Genomic DNA, 13,678 nt, shown 5'->3' with positions numbered 1-13,678 from the left:
TTAAATTGAATCTTTCTTTAATGTCTATCAATGGCTTGTGGTATTGTACTATAGTACCACTGATGATACTGACAGAGTAAATGATAAACTATCTTCTATAGCTTAACCCCCTTGTTCTTATTACTGGAATACCTAAACATAAGAATAAAAGCAAGAGGGTATATTTGGTCACATATAATATATGGTCTGCTTCAATTTTATTATACTTGAAGAGGGACTTAATGTAGATTATTTATGCATGTATCATTCTCTGTCTACATGGATTATGATTGTGTTCTCCACAAAACTCATTATTGTATTGATCATTTTGAAAAATATAGCATTTTCTGTTTGTACAAAAAAAAAAGTGCTCCCTGTCTAACCTTTTGTTGACCTGAAATTGGAGTAGTATTAAAACTAATTAGGTTGAATCACAAATGTAAATAAGTATAATTTCAATCTTTACCAAAGTTGCTGTAGTATTCTCAGGGGATATTTCTGAGCCAGGAGGCTAATTAATTTTTGATGCATGAAACAGAGAATCAAAGGCAGAGATACACCATATTAAGTCCTAAAAGTCACTAGATTAAAATAAAAATTGACCTATTTATGGTTCAGGTACCACAGATGAGGACAGAAAAACTCAGTTCAGGTAGGTTTCTTAATAATATGTTTAAATAATATGGGGAGAGTACAACTAGTTTGAAGGGAAAATTATAATTCAGGATTGGGTAAGTGTTTGATATCATACAGGCTTACTCATGAAATAATCTGTAATCTAATGAGCCATATTTTCCTATTAGTTCTTTGTTAGACTGAATGACTTCAGTTGCTAATGGTGTAAAATTGTATTTAATTATTCCTAGTTTAACCAGAAATTGTAAGTAAATCACTACTTTTATAAATTATTCTACAAGTCTCGATGCACATAAAGTTTAAATTGCTTGTTTTAGTAAATAATAATGTTTCATACAATACAAATTATACATAAATGTAATGACTCTGGTATACATGGAAAACATACTATATTTTAGTTTAGCGCAAAGTGAAAGATTGCAAAGTACATTCCAATATTCATACAGCAAAAGAAAAGTATACACACAAACTGTCCATGACATATATGCAAGTACAACTATAAACAAAAGAAATAGAAGCTTATGTATCTCAGAAAGTCTTTTTTTCAGTACTTTATTTATTGCTTTTATTTTATGTGTATGAGTATGAATATATTGCCTGCATGCAGTTAGGTACATCTCTGTTGTGCAAAGACTGCAGAGATAAGAAAAGGTTGTACCCTGAAATTGGAATTAGTATGTATTCTACCATGTGGATGCTGGGAACTGAACCCAGCTCATCTATAAGCACAACCAGTGCTCTTAATCAATGAACCATCAGCCGGTCCCTACAACAGAAACTCTTATTGTATCTTTCCGTGTGATTTTAACAGCAATTTAAAAGTAAGAAATATACAAAAGTCACTGTTTTATCATAGTCTTTTGTTGCACTTATTTGAATGATTTATCACTTGGAATCTGTGAAATTTAACAAATGAATTAGGAGATCCTGTCAAAGCAGTGAAGATAACTGATAGAAGGATCTAGTAAAACATTTGATTTTTAAATAATAGTTTCACTCTAAAACATTATCAGAACAATTTTCACTAATGTATATGAAGCACAGTTAATAGTGTTAAAATCAATAATAATTCTTTTTATTTCTAATGAACATTTTTATTGAACATTTTTACTTTTTGTACAATACAGTCTGCCATACATGCCAAGGCCTATTATCAAGTTTGTGTCCCCAGATGCCCTTTTATGTGAGTTCACTCACTGGAATCAAATCAGACTTTCTAAAATTGCTCCATTAAAGAAGAACAATTCAGGGTCTAGAGAGATGGCTCAGTGGTTAAAAACACTGACTGCTCTTTCACAGGACCTGGGTTCAGTTCACCATATCCGCATGGCACCTAACAACCATGCATAAATTCCAGTTTCAGGGGATCTGATGCCCTCTTCTGACCTCGGTAAGCATTGCACAAAATGGGTACACTTATACACATGCAGGGAATATACTCGTATGCATAAACATTTTTTTAAAAAATTAAGAAAGACTAAACTCTTCTTCACAAAGCAATAAACAACGGCCAATAGTTCCTCAGCTAAGATTTGGGGTTTCTGATGCATTTCCAGTTCTATGCTGGGTTTTTGTCTGATTGAGTTTGCATGAGCCTGTTGCATGCTGTCAACTCTGTTGTCTTAAGTTCATATGAGCAAATTTCCAGAGGCCAGAAAGACTCTTATGGCAGTAAATGTGAGTATTTTTAAAGAGAAAATGAGTTGTTTTTCTTCTATCTTCTGTCGCTTTCCTTTAACTTTGGTTTTCATCCATATCCCATTGGATAGGGCCGTGGTGACAGTGGTCAAGATAAAACACTTATATTACAAAATGTGTGAAATTTACAAATTTGAACAACCTACATAAGTTGTTTTATGATAATGATGGTTTAAAAGTAATATGTGCCTGTGCTGTCTTCTCAGATCAAATAAAAGAGTTTAAAGAAACAAATAACATTATGCACCAAAATAATAGTTTGGTATGCAACAAAACAATACCTAATCTATCATTTTCTTGATAATTTTGCTGCAGTTTATAAAACAAAGAATGGACATTAGGAACTGCTCAACAGCCGAGTTCCTTCTCTTGGGAATTACCAGTAATTCTGTGACAAAAGTGATTTTATTTATCACATTTCTAATTGTTTACATCATTATTCTTTCTGCAAATCTGGGAATGATCATTTTGATCCGAACGGAATCCCAGCTCCACACACCCATGTACTTCTTCCTCAGCCACCTCTCCTTCTCCGACCTCTGCTACTCCACTGCAGTTGGACCCAAGATGCTGGAGGGCCTCCTGGACAAGAATAATTCAATTCCCTATGTTGATTGTGCTCTGCAATTCTTCATTTTCTGCATCTTTACAGATACTGAGTGTGTGTTGTTGGCAGTGATGGCCTTTGATCGGTACAAGGCCATCAGCAATCCCTTGACGTATGCAGTGGACATGTCCAGCAGGGTGTGTTATAAGCTTTTGGCTGTGGTTTACCTGATAGGAATGGTAGACGCTTTGACACACACAACATTGACATTCCGCTTATGTTTCTGTGACTCACATGAGATTAACCATTTCTTCTGTGATGTTCCTCCTCTCCTGGTACTTTCCTGCTCAGATACCCAGGTGAATGAACTAGTGATATTCACCCTTTTTGGGTTTATTGAACTGAGCACCATCTCAGGAGTCCTTGTCTCCTATTGTTACATCATCTTATCAGTCTTGAAGATCCGCTCTGCTGAAGGCAGGTTCAAAGCTTTCTCCACTTGTACCTCCCACTTGACTGCAGTTGCCATTTTCCAGGGAACAATGCTCTTCATGTATTTCCGACCAAGTTCATCCTATTCTCTAGATCAAGACAAGATGACCTCACTGTTTTATACTCTCGTCATTCCCATGCTGAACCCTCTAATTTATAGTCTGAGGAATAAGGATGTGAAAGCAAGTATAAAAAGACTGAAAAGTAAAATTTCATTTTAATCGAGTAGATATATACCACAAAGAAATACATATTTAAACATGCACACATAAACACTATTTCTTTTGTTTCTCAAAACATGTAGTATAATGCAAGCTAGTTTCAAGTACCATTATTTATATTAAGCATTTGAGTAACTGCCTCATACTTTAAAATATTCTTAATTTTGTTTGTGTCTTCAGAAAATATAGGTTTTCTTTATTGTTTAATACCATGAATTCAAAATGACAGAATTCTTGAAAGTAAAGGAAATCTGTTTAAATCTTGAATGGAAAAAGAAGATTCTTTGAGTTATGGACTATTACCTTCAGACCTAAACACTGAAAAGAAGAAACAGAGAGACAATAGATAAGATAATGAAATCTAGAAGAAGAATCCAGGAAGTAGATACTGAATTGGGAATAAAGTCAGGTTTTAGAAGAGAGGAGGCAGAAATGTAAAGAACAAACTGCAGAGTGATTGTCATTTCATTCACTAGTGATTACTCATGTTGAACAAAGATCCTGTGCCTTTGACAAATTTATACTGTCTTTGATTAATGGCAGTTTGAGTATTTGGTATAATTTTTACTGATTTTTTGCTTATTTTATTCTAAGTTGTTTGAGAAAGAAAGGATGACTAAGTTCTGGTATGTAATGCAAAGTTGTGCAGTCATGAGCAAGTAGACTATACTATATAATTCAAAATAAGTAGAGATGATTTCTAAAATTACACCATATAAAATCGATAAATAATGTATGTACTAAATGTCCTAAATATGCTGATTTTATCATTAAAAAATATGCACATAACTCTTGACATTGTGTCGTACCCTATAAGTTTGAACAGTATTGGGTAAACTAAAAATTTTACAGAAAAAAAATCATTTTCAGCATGGAAAGGTCCAGTGCTATATAACCTAGATTTCAATAATACTCTTCCGTCTCTCAGCTTTCTATCATTTCTTGCATTGTGCCTCCCATGATACTCTCATAAAATTGCCTTTATGTTACCTAAATGCAGTTCTTTACCTAGAGATCAAAATTCTATCTACTTCTCAGACACAACTATTTTTGTGTTTATGTATGGAGAGACAAGTGAGTCTGGTTTACTTTGGTACCAGTAGCTTACTTGGAACTTAGTTGTCAGTAATCCATGACTTAGGGACAGACAAACATTGTCTGAAGGAAGGATATTATAAGTACATTTGAATAAAATGAATCACAAATAGTCAATAACTATTTTTAAAGTGCTCAAAATCTATAGTCATTAGGGAAACAGAAATTAAAATAATTTTAATACAGCACACCTCCACTCAGAATGGCTATTATCAAGCAATCTGATTACAGATGTTGGAGGGAATGTGGAGACAGAGTAACTTTATTCATTTCTGGTGGGAACGCAAATTAGTGAAGCCTTTATGGAAGTAAGTTTGGAGGTTCTCTAAACAATTAAAAATAGAGAATAATAGAGAATAGCATATAAGTCATCCATCTCCTTCTTGGGCATAGATACAGAGAACTCTATATCTTACTATAGAAACACTTGTGCCCTCACGTTTATTGTTGCTCTATTCACAAGAAAATGAGCCCAATCAAATTTTTCATCAAATGAATGGACAATTAAAATATGGCACATATAAAGAATGGGATATTATTCAAGTCTAAAGAAAATGAAATCACAAAATTCTCATCAAAGCGCAGGGACCCATAATGTATAATATTAAATGAAATCACTTAGAAAGAAAAATAAAAACTGTATGTTTTACCTCATGTGCAGATTTTAGGTGATAATGTGCAAATATACAACTAAAGAAATGCATGTGTGGGTATATTTTACTATTTATAATAGAGAACAAGGAAGGGTTATTTGAAAAAAAAATGAGCATTGTTTTAATCTGTTTTTGCACGGTGGATGTGTGAACTCAAATTTCTCTGCATTGAAGCAGAAGAGACCATTTTTGTTTTCCATGGAGGTCCAATAAATATTCTGCCGTTTGGGTAGTGAGTGTGTGGCTTGGGTTATTGCATTGATCATTATTGTAGTGAGATTTGGAAATCAATGAACACTAAATGCATGTTTCAAACTCAGACACTTGGAAAAAGTGATTTTTAAACAATTTCTAGGTATGTGTTCTGTGCTCATATTCTTTATGTAAAAGTAGGCATTGTTGGGACTTATTCAATAAAACTGATTTAATTTTAAAAGTGGTTGCTATGATTAACCAATTTTCATGCATGCATTTCTTCCCACACTCTGGGCTTAATGAGGAATGGGAGAAGACCACAACAAATGGAGCGAAAGCTGCTTAGGAAGATAAAGTTTGGGGCCCATCAGAGGAGATTGCATCTTGGGAAAGGAGACATCCCTAGAGAAAGGGAAGCCTGGAGGATACAGTGAGGCTGACAGGATCCAAAGTGTCCCTGAATGACTGCACACAACTGATACCTGCATCAAACAATTAATGGAGCTCTTGGGTAGAACACTTATTACTTTCTTAGAAAATATTGGTAGTTACTACAGATTGAGCTTTGTCTCAGCACTTCAAAGAGGAATGTATTTGGTATTTGAGTACTAGAAATATACCAGCATGCAATGCAATATCATAAAGCATTAAAAGTGTCATCGGATTCAGTTGTCAAAACTAGAATACAACATCTTAGAATGTCATGTGACAAGTATATCAGATTTTTTAAGCTAAAATAAAATTTCACAACATCAACAAAGAATAAAAAGGAATAACTACAAATTCTTAAGAAGGTCTCAGGTGAAGCATCACACTGCCTAGTGTATTAGGAGTCATAGGCCTTACATACATATTTGGGGTTTTTATTTGCACATATTTATCCCATACAAGATTTGTGGAAAAGAACCAAATTAGACTATTTTAGACCTAATATTCATGATCACTGCACAAATTTTCAAAGCATAAACCAACATCAGACATTTAAAAATAACTTAAACCTAATTATATTTACAGTGTGATAATTGCTCATTTTTTGCTGTTGAGAAGACTGTTTCCTGAATCCATTTAAATTACGTTATAATTTACAGTTTTAAAATGATATGCCTAGTTTCTAGAGTCTTTTAACTCTTATTACTTAGATATTATTAGAGACATTAAGCTGGAGGTGATAATAGACAAGAACAATAACGCTAAGCTATGTACTTGCCTGTGGTAGAAATTGTCATGGTCCTGTCATTTTATCACAGTAACAGAACAGTAACCAAAACACTGTCCCAAAATATTCTGATTTATTTCTGAATAATTATTATCAGTTTGAAGTGCTAGCTGTTGAGCCATATGATTACAACTATTTGATCCAGAAGGAGCAATTTACAAAACTCTGGAAGCCAGCACAGTTTTGGTGCAAATCATGGTCATTCAGGGAAGAGTGTTAAACCCTTGAGGAACACTTCCAATAAAGAAACCATTATCCGTTACACATTGTCAGGATCCTTTTTTTGTTTGTTTTGTTTTTCTTTGTATTTTAAGGGAATTACAGATAAAGGAGAGTTTAGAAAATGAAACTGGGCTTTGATACAGATATGTAATCAAATCTGTATTTGATTATTTACGTGAATTGTGTGATCATAGTTGTAGCTATCAATCAACTTTTTCAGGAGGAGTTGGGTTATTATAATGTATTTCCACCTAGATGTAATAATGGGTTTGAACTGAATATTTAATGCATTAGTGAATAAAATAATAAAATTTTCATATACAGCACAACTTTATCACTTTCAAATGCAAACTCTTTGTATTTAGTTTGTTATTTTAAAAACTAAGTATAAAAGACCATAAGGAAATGATATAAGATATGTGTACCTGCAGTTCATGAAGGGAAGAAAAGTACACTGATAAATAAAAACAAAATAAAAAATCTGTGTTTACCTTGAAAGGTTGCTAAAAATTAGGAATATTTATGAATCAAGCAACATGCTCTTAATTTTTCCTTCAGTATGAACTAAATTATTATATGCCTTATAAATTCTAACACAGTCCATGCATATTCCAATGGACCTGGAGTGATACAAAAGATCAATGCATGCTTCATCATGTAGCAATGCTTGATGTTGCTTGGATAATGTTAAATAAGTGAAAATATTGCTTCTAGAACTTTCCTTTACTGGCCAGAATTTAATTGTCTCCAGGAAAATATTGAAGCTATTTGAGTGTATGATTTAATATACCTGTCCTTCAAATATTAATACAAGAGTTCTCAGAACACACACAGCAAAAGTGTAGTGAACACAATCTTCTTCAACTCTCAAAACATGATTATTTTATGTATATATAAAAGAATTTAAGATACATTAACATGTTAACAATGGGTTACTTTCTATTAAGACTCTATATTTTTAATTCCTGAATTGTTTGCAAATAATATGTATCTTTTTTTATTAAAAATTGATAGAAGAAAATTCCAATTTGTAGGATTTAGTCTTTGATGGATCTAAGTAATAATCCAAAGATATTTTGTGCCCTATATATTCAAGACACAGTCCTTTCTCAAATGAATACTCAGCATGTACCATAAAATCCATTACATATTGACAATGATGTAGTGATGCAGCCTCAGTGCAAGTCTTCCATTCATTCTCATGGAAAGACCCCACAAAGCAAAAACACATGGTTAGAAATCATCAGAAATTTCAGGTCTCTGTGCAGCAGTCATGTAAGTACTTAATTGTTGGAGCTCGGGTTTGCTTTGCTCAGCAGGGTCCTACTGGCTTAGGGGCAGAGATTCTTGATCGGCAACAGACATTACATATTGACAATGATGTAGTGATGCAGCCTCAGTGCAAGTCTTCCATTTATTCTCATGGATAGACCCCACAAAGCAAAAACACATGGTTAGAAATCATCAGAAGTTTCAGGTCTCTGTGCAGCAGTCATGTAAGTACTTAATTGTTGGAGCTCAGGTTTGCTTTGCTCAGCAGGGTCCTACTGGCTTAGGGGAAGAGATTCTTGATCGGCAACAGAGCCTTGGACCCTGGGACTTGTGTCTTTTCAACAAGCCATTTATTTCAAAATTCAAATGGTTTTTATACATCCCAAGGAACTGGCAGTCATGTGGGATATGGCAGTCACATACAAAGATTTAGGGTAGAAAGAAACAAGACATAAAGTCTGGTACAAGTTGGAGACAGAATGATACTTAAACATTTATTCAAGATTACCAATGCCCATCCTGCAATTTATTGACCACAATGTTTTCTTTCTTAGAGTTGAAAGCATAGTAAACTTTTAGCTTTTAGTTCAAGAGTAAAATTTTAACCTGGCCTAATCTCTTAGCTAAAAGTAGCTTAGTTATTTGTTCAGGACAAGGAGAGGTGTTAAGGGTTGTTGACCAAGACGTTTTCCCACAGAGCCACTTAATTTCCTGTGGCTAACTTCAACTCTGTGTAGAACTGTAGAGGATTCCTCATGGTGATCCATGTCAATCATTTCATATCCCTCTTCAGGCCAGGCAAGGAACCTACACAAATACCTAAACCTTGGACTTCATAATCCAAAGAAGTGTTCCTGATTAATTAAGGACAGAGTATCCTATGGTGACATGTATGTTCCTGGCCCAAAAGTCCAAGGCTGAAGTAGCAAACTCAGCTGCAAAGAATCAAAATCATCATAATGTCCATCTATACTTGTTCCTTAGGCTGGATGTCCAGGCTGAAATATTTAGTTGCTTTTAATGTCAGGGTGGCATCTGATCTTCAATATTGAAAGTCTGTATTGGTCAGGCATCTATTACATTACAGATCTATATGGGCAAATTATTCTTTACAAAATATCACCTATATCTATAGTGATTAGAACTCTTGCATGGATTCATGTCTTACTTTACATTTTGATTCTCAGGACTCTTTCCAATCTAGTCAACCTTTCTCTTTCTCTTTAACTTCATCTTTGTGATGCTCATTTTCTCATTTCCCTTAGACCCTGTCTGCATTCTTCATGTAGAAACAGGCAACTAAGCCAACAACCATTCAGTTCTCATCCACACACTTATATCATAGACTATATTAATATTTTATCCCTATCCTTAGACATCAAGAGGTATGAGGGACCCTAGCTCATTAGGAAAATATTTTTTCTTACCAAATTTGGAGTTATACATTATATATAATTTTTAAAATACTTGCTACTTGGAGATTGAATGCCAATATTCTTGAAGGGTGTGACTCCATGGATGAATGGACCCACACCCAAGAGTATTTGGGGAACACAAATTGGACATATTCCAAAGAATAAGTGAATTTGAAGAAGCCATACTCCTTGGAGATTTCTGATAATCTGCATTTAGATAGACAGTGCCACTCTCAAGAATTAACAAAAACACTACCAGTGAAAAAACTAAGATTTTAAAAAAATATTTGTGGTGTGTACACTAAACTTAAAACAACCAATATGAAAGTATCCCCTTTTCATTAAAATCAGCTTGTACAGATGGCCAAAAACTCTAATAGAGAAAGGGAGATTGGTGAACAAGAACACACGGGTGATTTTGGAAGAGGCATAAGACAGATAATTACAAACAAGAAATTAATGAGTCATCAAAACTTCCATCTAAAATTCCACTAAGATTTAAAATACAGATTATTTTCTGAACTTGAAAGTGTAATCCGGAAAATGTAGAGGCTAACATGTGAAGAAAATTTTAACAAGTAGCAAATAAGCTATAATACTCACATTTTACTAGATAATCAAAATAAATGAAGATACCAAATGAATCACATTTATTTTATTTTACCCTAGGTAATCATTAAGCTACATTGAGATTGAGCTATTATGCAGAATTGTGGGTAAAATATTGCTGGGAGATAAATAAAATTAAGTGGAAAATTAGTCTTACGTGATAATTATTAAACATTGCAACTTTAAATAACACAGTGATAGTTGTAAATATTATGGAACATCCTACTTTAATATTAGGATACGGCCTTTCTCTGTGATTGAGGTGTCATTATGCCTATATTTGGGGAATATGCACATAAAATTGTTTTTTCCAGCACTTAGAAATAAAGTGAAAGGAAGGAAGTTTCTGAAGTTGTGAGGTTCACTTATTTTAACTAAAAATCTGACTTGTGCCTAATCATTTTTATGAAAGCATTTTTGAATTTTTTTTCCTGAGACTACATATTAGGGGTTTCAATGTGGAGAAAACAGAGGTAACATTGTCAAGGTCCATTTAATGTCCTACACAGGGGCACAAATATTTGAAGATCATGGTGTCATGGTAAATGATGACCCCCCTTCCAATGGAAGGCACAAGTGGAGAACACTTTCCTTCTTCCCTCTGTTTTAAGGATGGCTGCTTTGATACAGGTGTAAAAGGGAAGAATTGTAAGAAGACAAACAGCTTCCATCAAACTAGCAAAGACCACAAGAATGATGTCATGTATATAAGTATCAGAGCAGGACAGAGAGAAAAGTGGTGAGATATCACAAAATAAATGGTCAATTTCTTTAGACCAGAATGACAAATGGAAAGTATTAGTGGTATGGGTAATTGCACTCATAGTTCCCCCCAAGAATGCTCCAACTGCATACTCACTAGAGACTCACTTAGACATAATTATGATATAAAGCAGAGGGTTACAGATTGCAATGTATCTGTCATATGCCATGACAGCCAAGAGGAAAGATTCCAAATCAACCAGAGAGCAGAAAAAAACACAATTGGGCAGCACACAGCCATTGTAATAAATGTCCTCCTTCTTAGAAAACAAGTAATTTGGGGGCAATGACAGAGTTGTAACAGGCATCTATGAAGAACAGCATACAGAAGAAGTACATGGGAGTGTGCAGGTTGGAGCTGACTGTGGTCCATAAAATCGTCCCCAGATTCCACATCAGAACAACAGAATAGATGAAAAAAAACACAGCGAAGAGAAAACTCTGGAGCTCTGGATGGCCACTAAATCCCATCAGAAGGAACCATTCTTCACATTGCTGTTCTCCACACTTACCTGTAGTGAGTCTAAGCCAATATAGTCAGATACTAAGAAAATAAAAATAAATATAAGTATGAATTTCAGAATCTATACAAAATTGATTCTTATCAATCATAGCAATAGAAACAATAGCATATTTTAATAAATTTTCAATTTTATACTGTCAAGACTTTTCCCCTTCTCTCATTCAAGTTGCCCTATGTATTAATCAGTAATAGAACTTAGAACAATGGTGACAGCATATACAAGGCTTACGCAAACTCAGTCAGACAAAAACCAGCAGAGATTTGAGGAAAAGAGCAGGAGGTTACAAATTTGGAAAGAAACTATTGGCAGCTAATCAATGCTGAGTGAGGGATAGTTGCTCTTCCTTAAGGTAGTGAAGGTAGGCAGTCTCCAGGGGAGTGACCTTGCACTCAAGTTCAGCTGGGTACACAAACTAGACTAGATATGCCTTAACACATATTACAGAATGTATGAAATCTGGTGAGGGCAATAAGAAGAGTTGTGGATAGGAGAGGGGATCTAAATTTGATTAAGATACAGTATATTAAATGCACAAAACTCAATAAAAACTGTATTAAAATAGTAAAAATGATGCTACAATATGATCTGGTTATACCAGTCTGTGGCATATTGCCAAAGAATGCATCATCTGTAGCAGTACTTGAAAATCCATGTTTTTTGAAGCTCATTTCACAATTTCTCATAAATGGAAACAACCTAAATGTCCTCAGCTGTTGCCTAGAAAAAATGAAGTGAAAATGTGCTTTTGCACAATGGATTTCTACTCAGAAGTTTGGAAAAAAAATGAAAACAAGAAATTTCTAAGTAAATGGTGTAACTAGAAACTGTCACACTAAATGAAGTAACACAGGCTCAGAAAAATAAGTGAAATATGTTCTCCCTTGTTTGTGGATCTTAGCACCAGATCCTTATATGTGAATATTTATATCTATATCTATATCTAATATATATATATATATATATATATATATATATATACACAGATGTGTGTAGGGGCCATGAAAATGGAAAGAAACCATGGAATTAAAGAGATAAAATATGAGCCTGAGAGAAGGGGATACTAGGAGATGGACATCACCAAGGTCCCACCTCAATTAACAATCAAGACAATCCCCCACAGACATGCCCATAGGTCAACCTGATCTAGCCAATTCCTCATGAAGATTCTATGCCCAGGTGCTTCTAGGTTGTGTCAAATCAACAATATCACATTGTCTCAAACAAAATTAGAAGGTGCGTAAGGACCTTAGAAGGAAAAGGGGGAGGGAATTTAAATGGGAAGGTAAGAGAAAAGTCTATACAATGAACTATGGGCATGATTTGGAAGGAATTGAAGTGCAGAAATAGGAGACAATTGTTATCAAGGGGAAAGTTAGTATATTTTCACTGTGGAGGGAAGAATGAGGGTTAGACAATAATCAATAGATTGGAGATAAATAATTCTTAAATATATTATCTGGGCATAAGTGCATGTGTACACCTAATAGCTCTGTAACAAGAAACAGTAAGAAGAAACTTTCATTACAGTTGGTAGTCAGAGTAAAACAAGGGAATCCCCAAATTACACAAGCTAATGCCATGGCTCTAGATTATCTTCCAAAAATTCAACTTAAGATAGTATTTGTAGCCCCTTTAACTCTTTTACTTTTCTTGCTGTTCTAATTAAAACCCAAATCTCTGAATTGAAAAAGAATGGAGAGTGGGAATCCTTGTTTCATTCCTGATTTAAATGGAAATGCTTCAAGTTTTTCCACAATTTAGGATGATGTTGGCTGTGCTTTTGATACTTATTGAAGACAGCATGATTAACAGTTGGTACTGGTCAAATCGGAAAGCTACATATAGAAGAATGAAACTAGTTCCCTATCTCTCACCATACACAAAAGTCAATTCTAAATATGTGAGGACCTAAAAAATACCTGAAATCCTGAACCTGATAGAGGAGAGAGTAGGGAATACACTAGAAGTTATAGACACAGGAACAATCTTCTGATGACCTGATAGCCCAGGCATTAAGACCATCAGTTCACAAATGGGACCTTATGAAGCTAAAAATCTTTTGTAAGGCAAATGGCATTATTTGAGTGAAGAGAGATCCTGAAGAATGAGGAAAAACAAACATGAGATATACCACTTAGAAAC

At 34.3% G+C, this 13,678-nt stretch overlaps 1 protein-coding gene and 1 pseudogene across 1 annotated transcript; one reads left to right on the top strand and one right to left on the bottom strand.

Moving 5' to 3' along the window:
* The first annotated feature begins 2,628 nt into the window (after positions 1 to 2,628).
* Positions 2,629 to 3,573, top strand: LOC103750917 (olfactory receptor 5W2-like). The gene has a single exon (XM_008854200.2). It carries the CDS (start codon positions 2,644 to 2,646, stop codon positions 3,571 to 3,573), a length of 930 nt encoding a protein of 309 aa, XP_008852422.1. The 5' UTR covers positions 2,629 to 2,643.
* Positions 3,574 to 10,653: 7,080 nt separating this feature from the next.
* LOC103750938 overlaps positions 10,654 to 13,678 on the bottom strand; it is a 5,599-nt pseudogene continuing 2,574 nt past the window's right edge.

This window comes from Nannospalax galili, unplaced genomic scaffold (genome assembly GCF_000622305.1).
Source record: "Nannospalax galili isolate Female #2095 unplaced genomic scaffold, S.galili_v1.0 scaffold2127, whole genome shotgun sequence".
NCBI classification, from domain to species: domain Eukaryota; kingdom Metazoa; phylum Chordata; class Mammalia; order Rodentia; family Spalacidae; genus Nannospalax; species Nannospalax galili.
The sequence above is the reverse complement of the archived record's forward strand: the minus strand, read 5'-3'. Positions and strand labels throughout refer to the sequence as shown.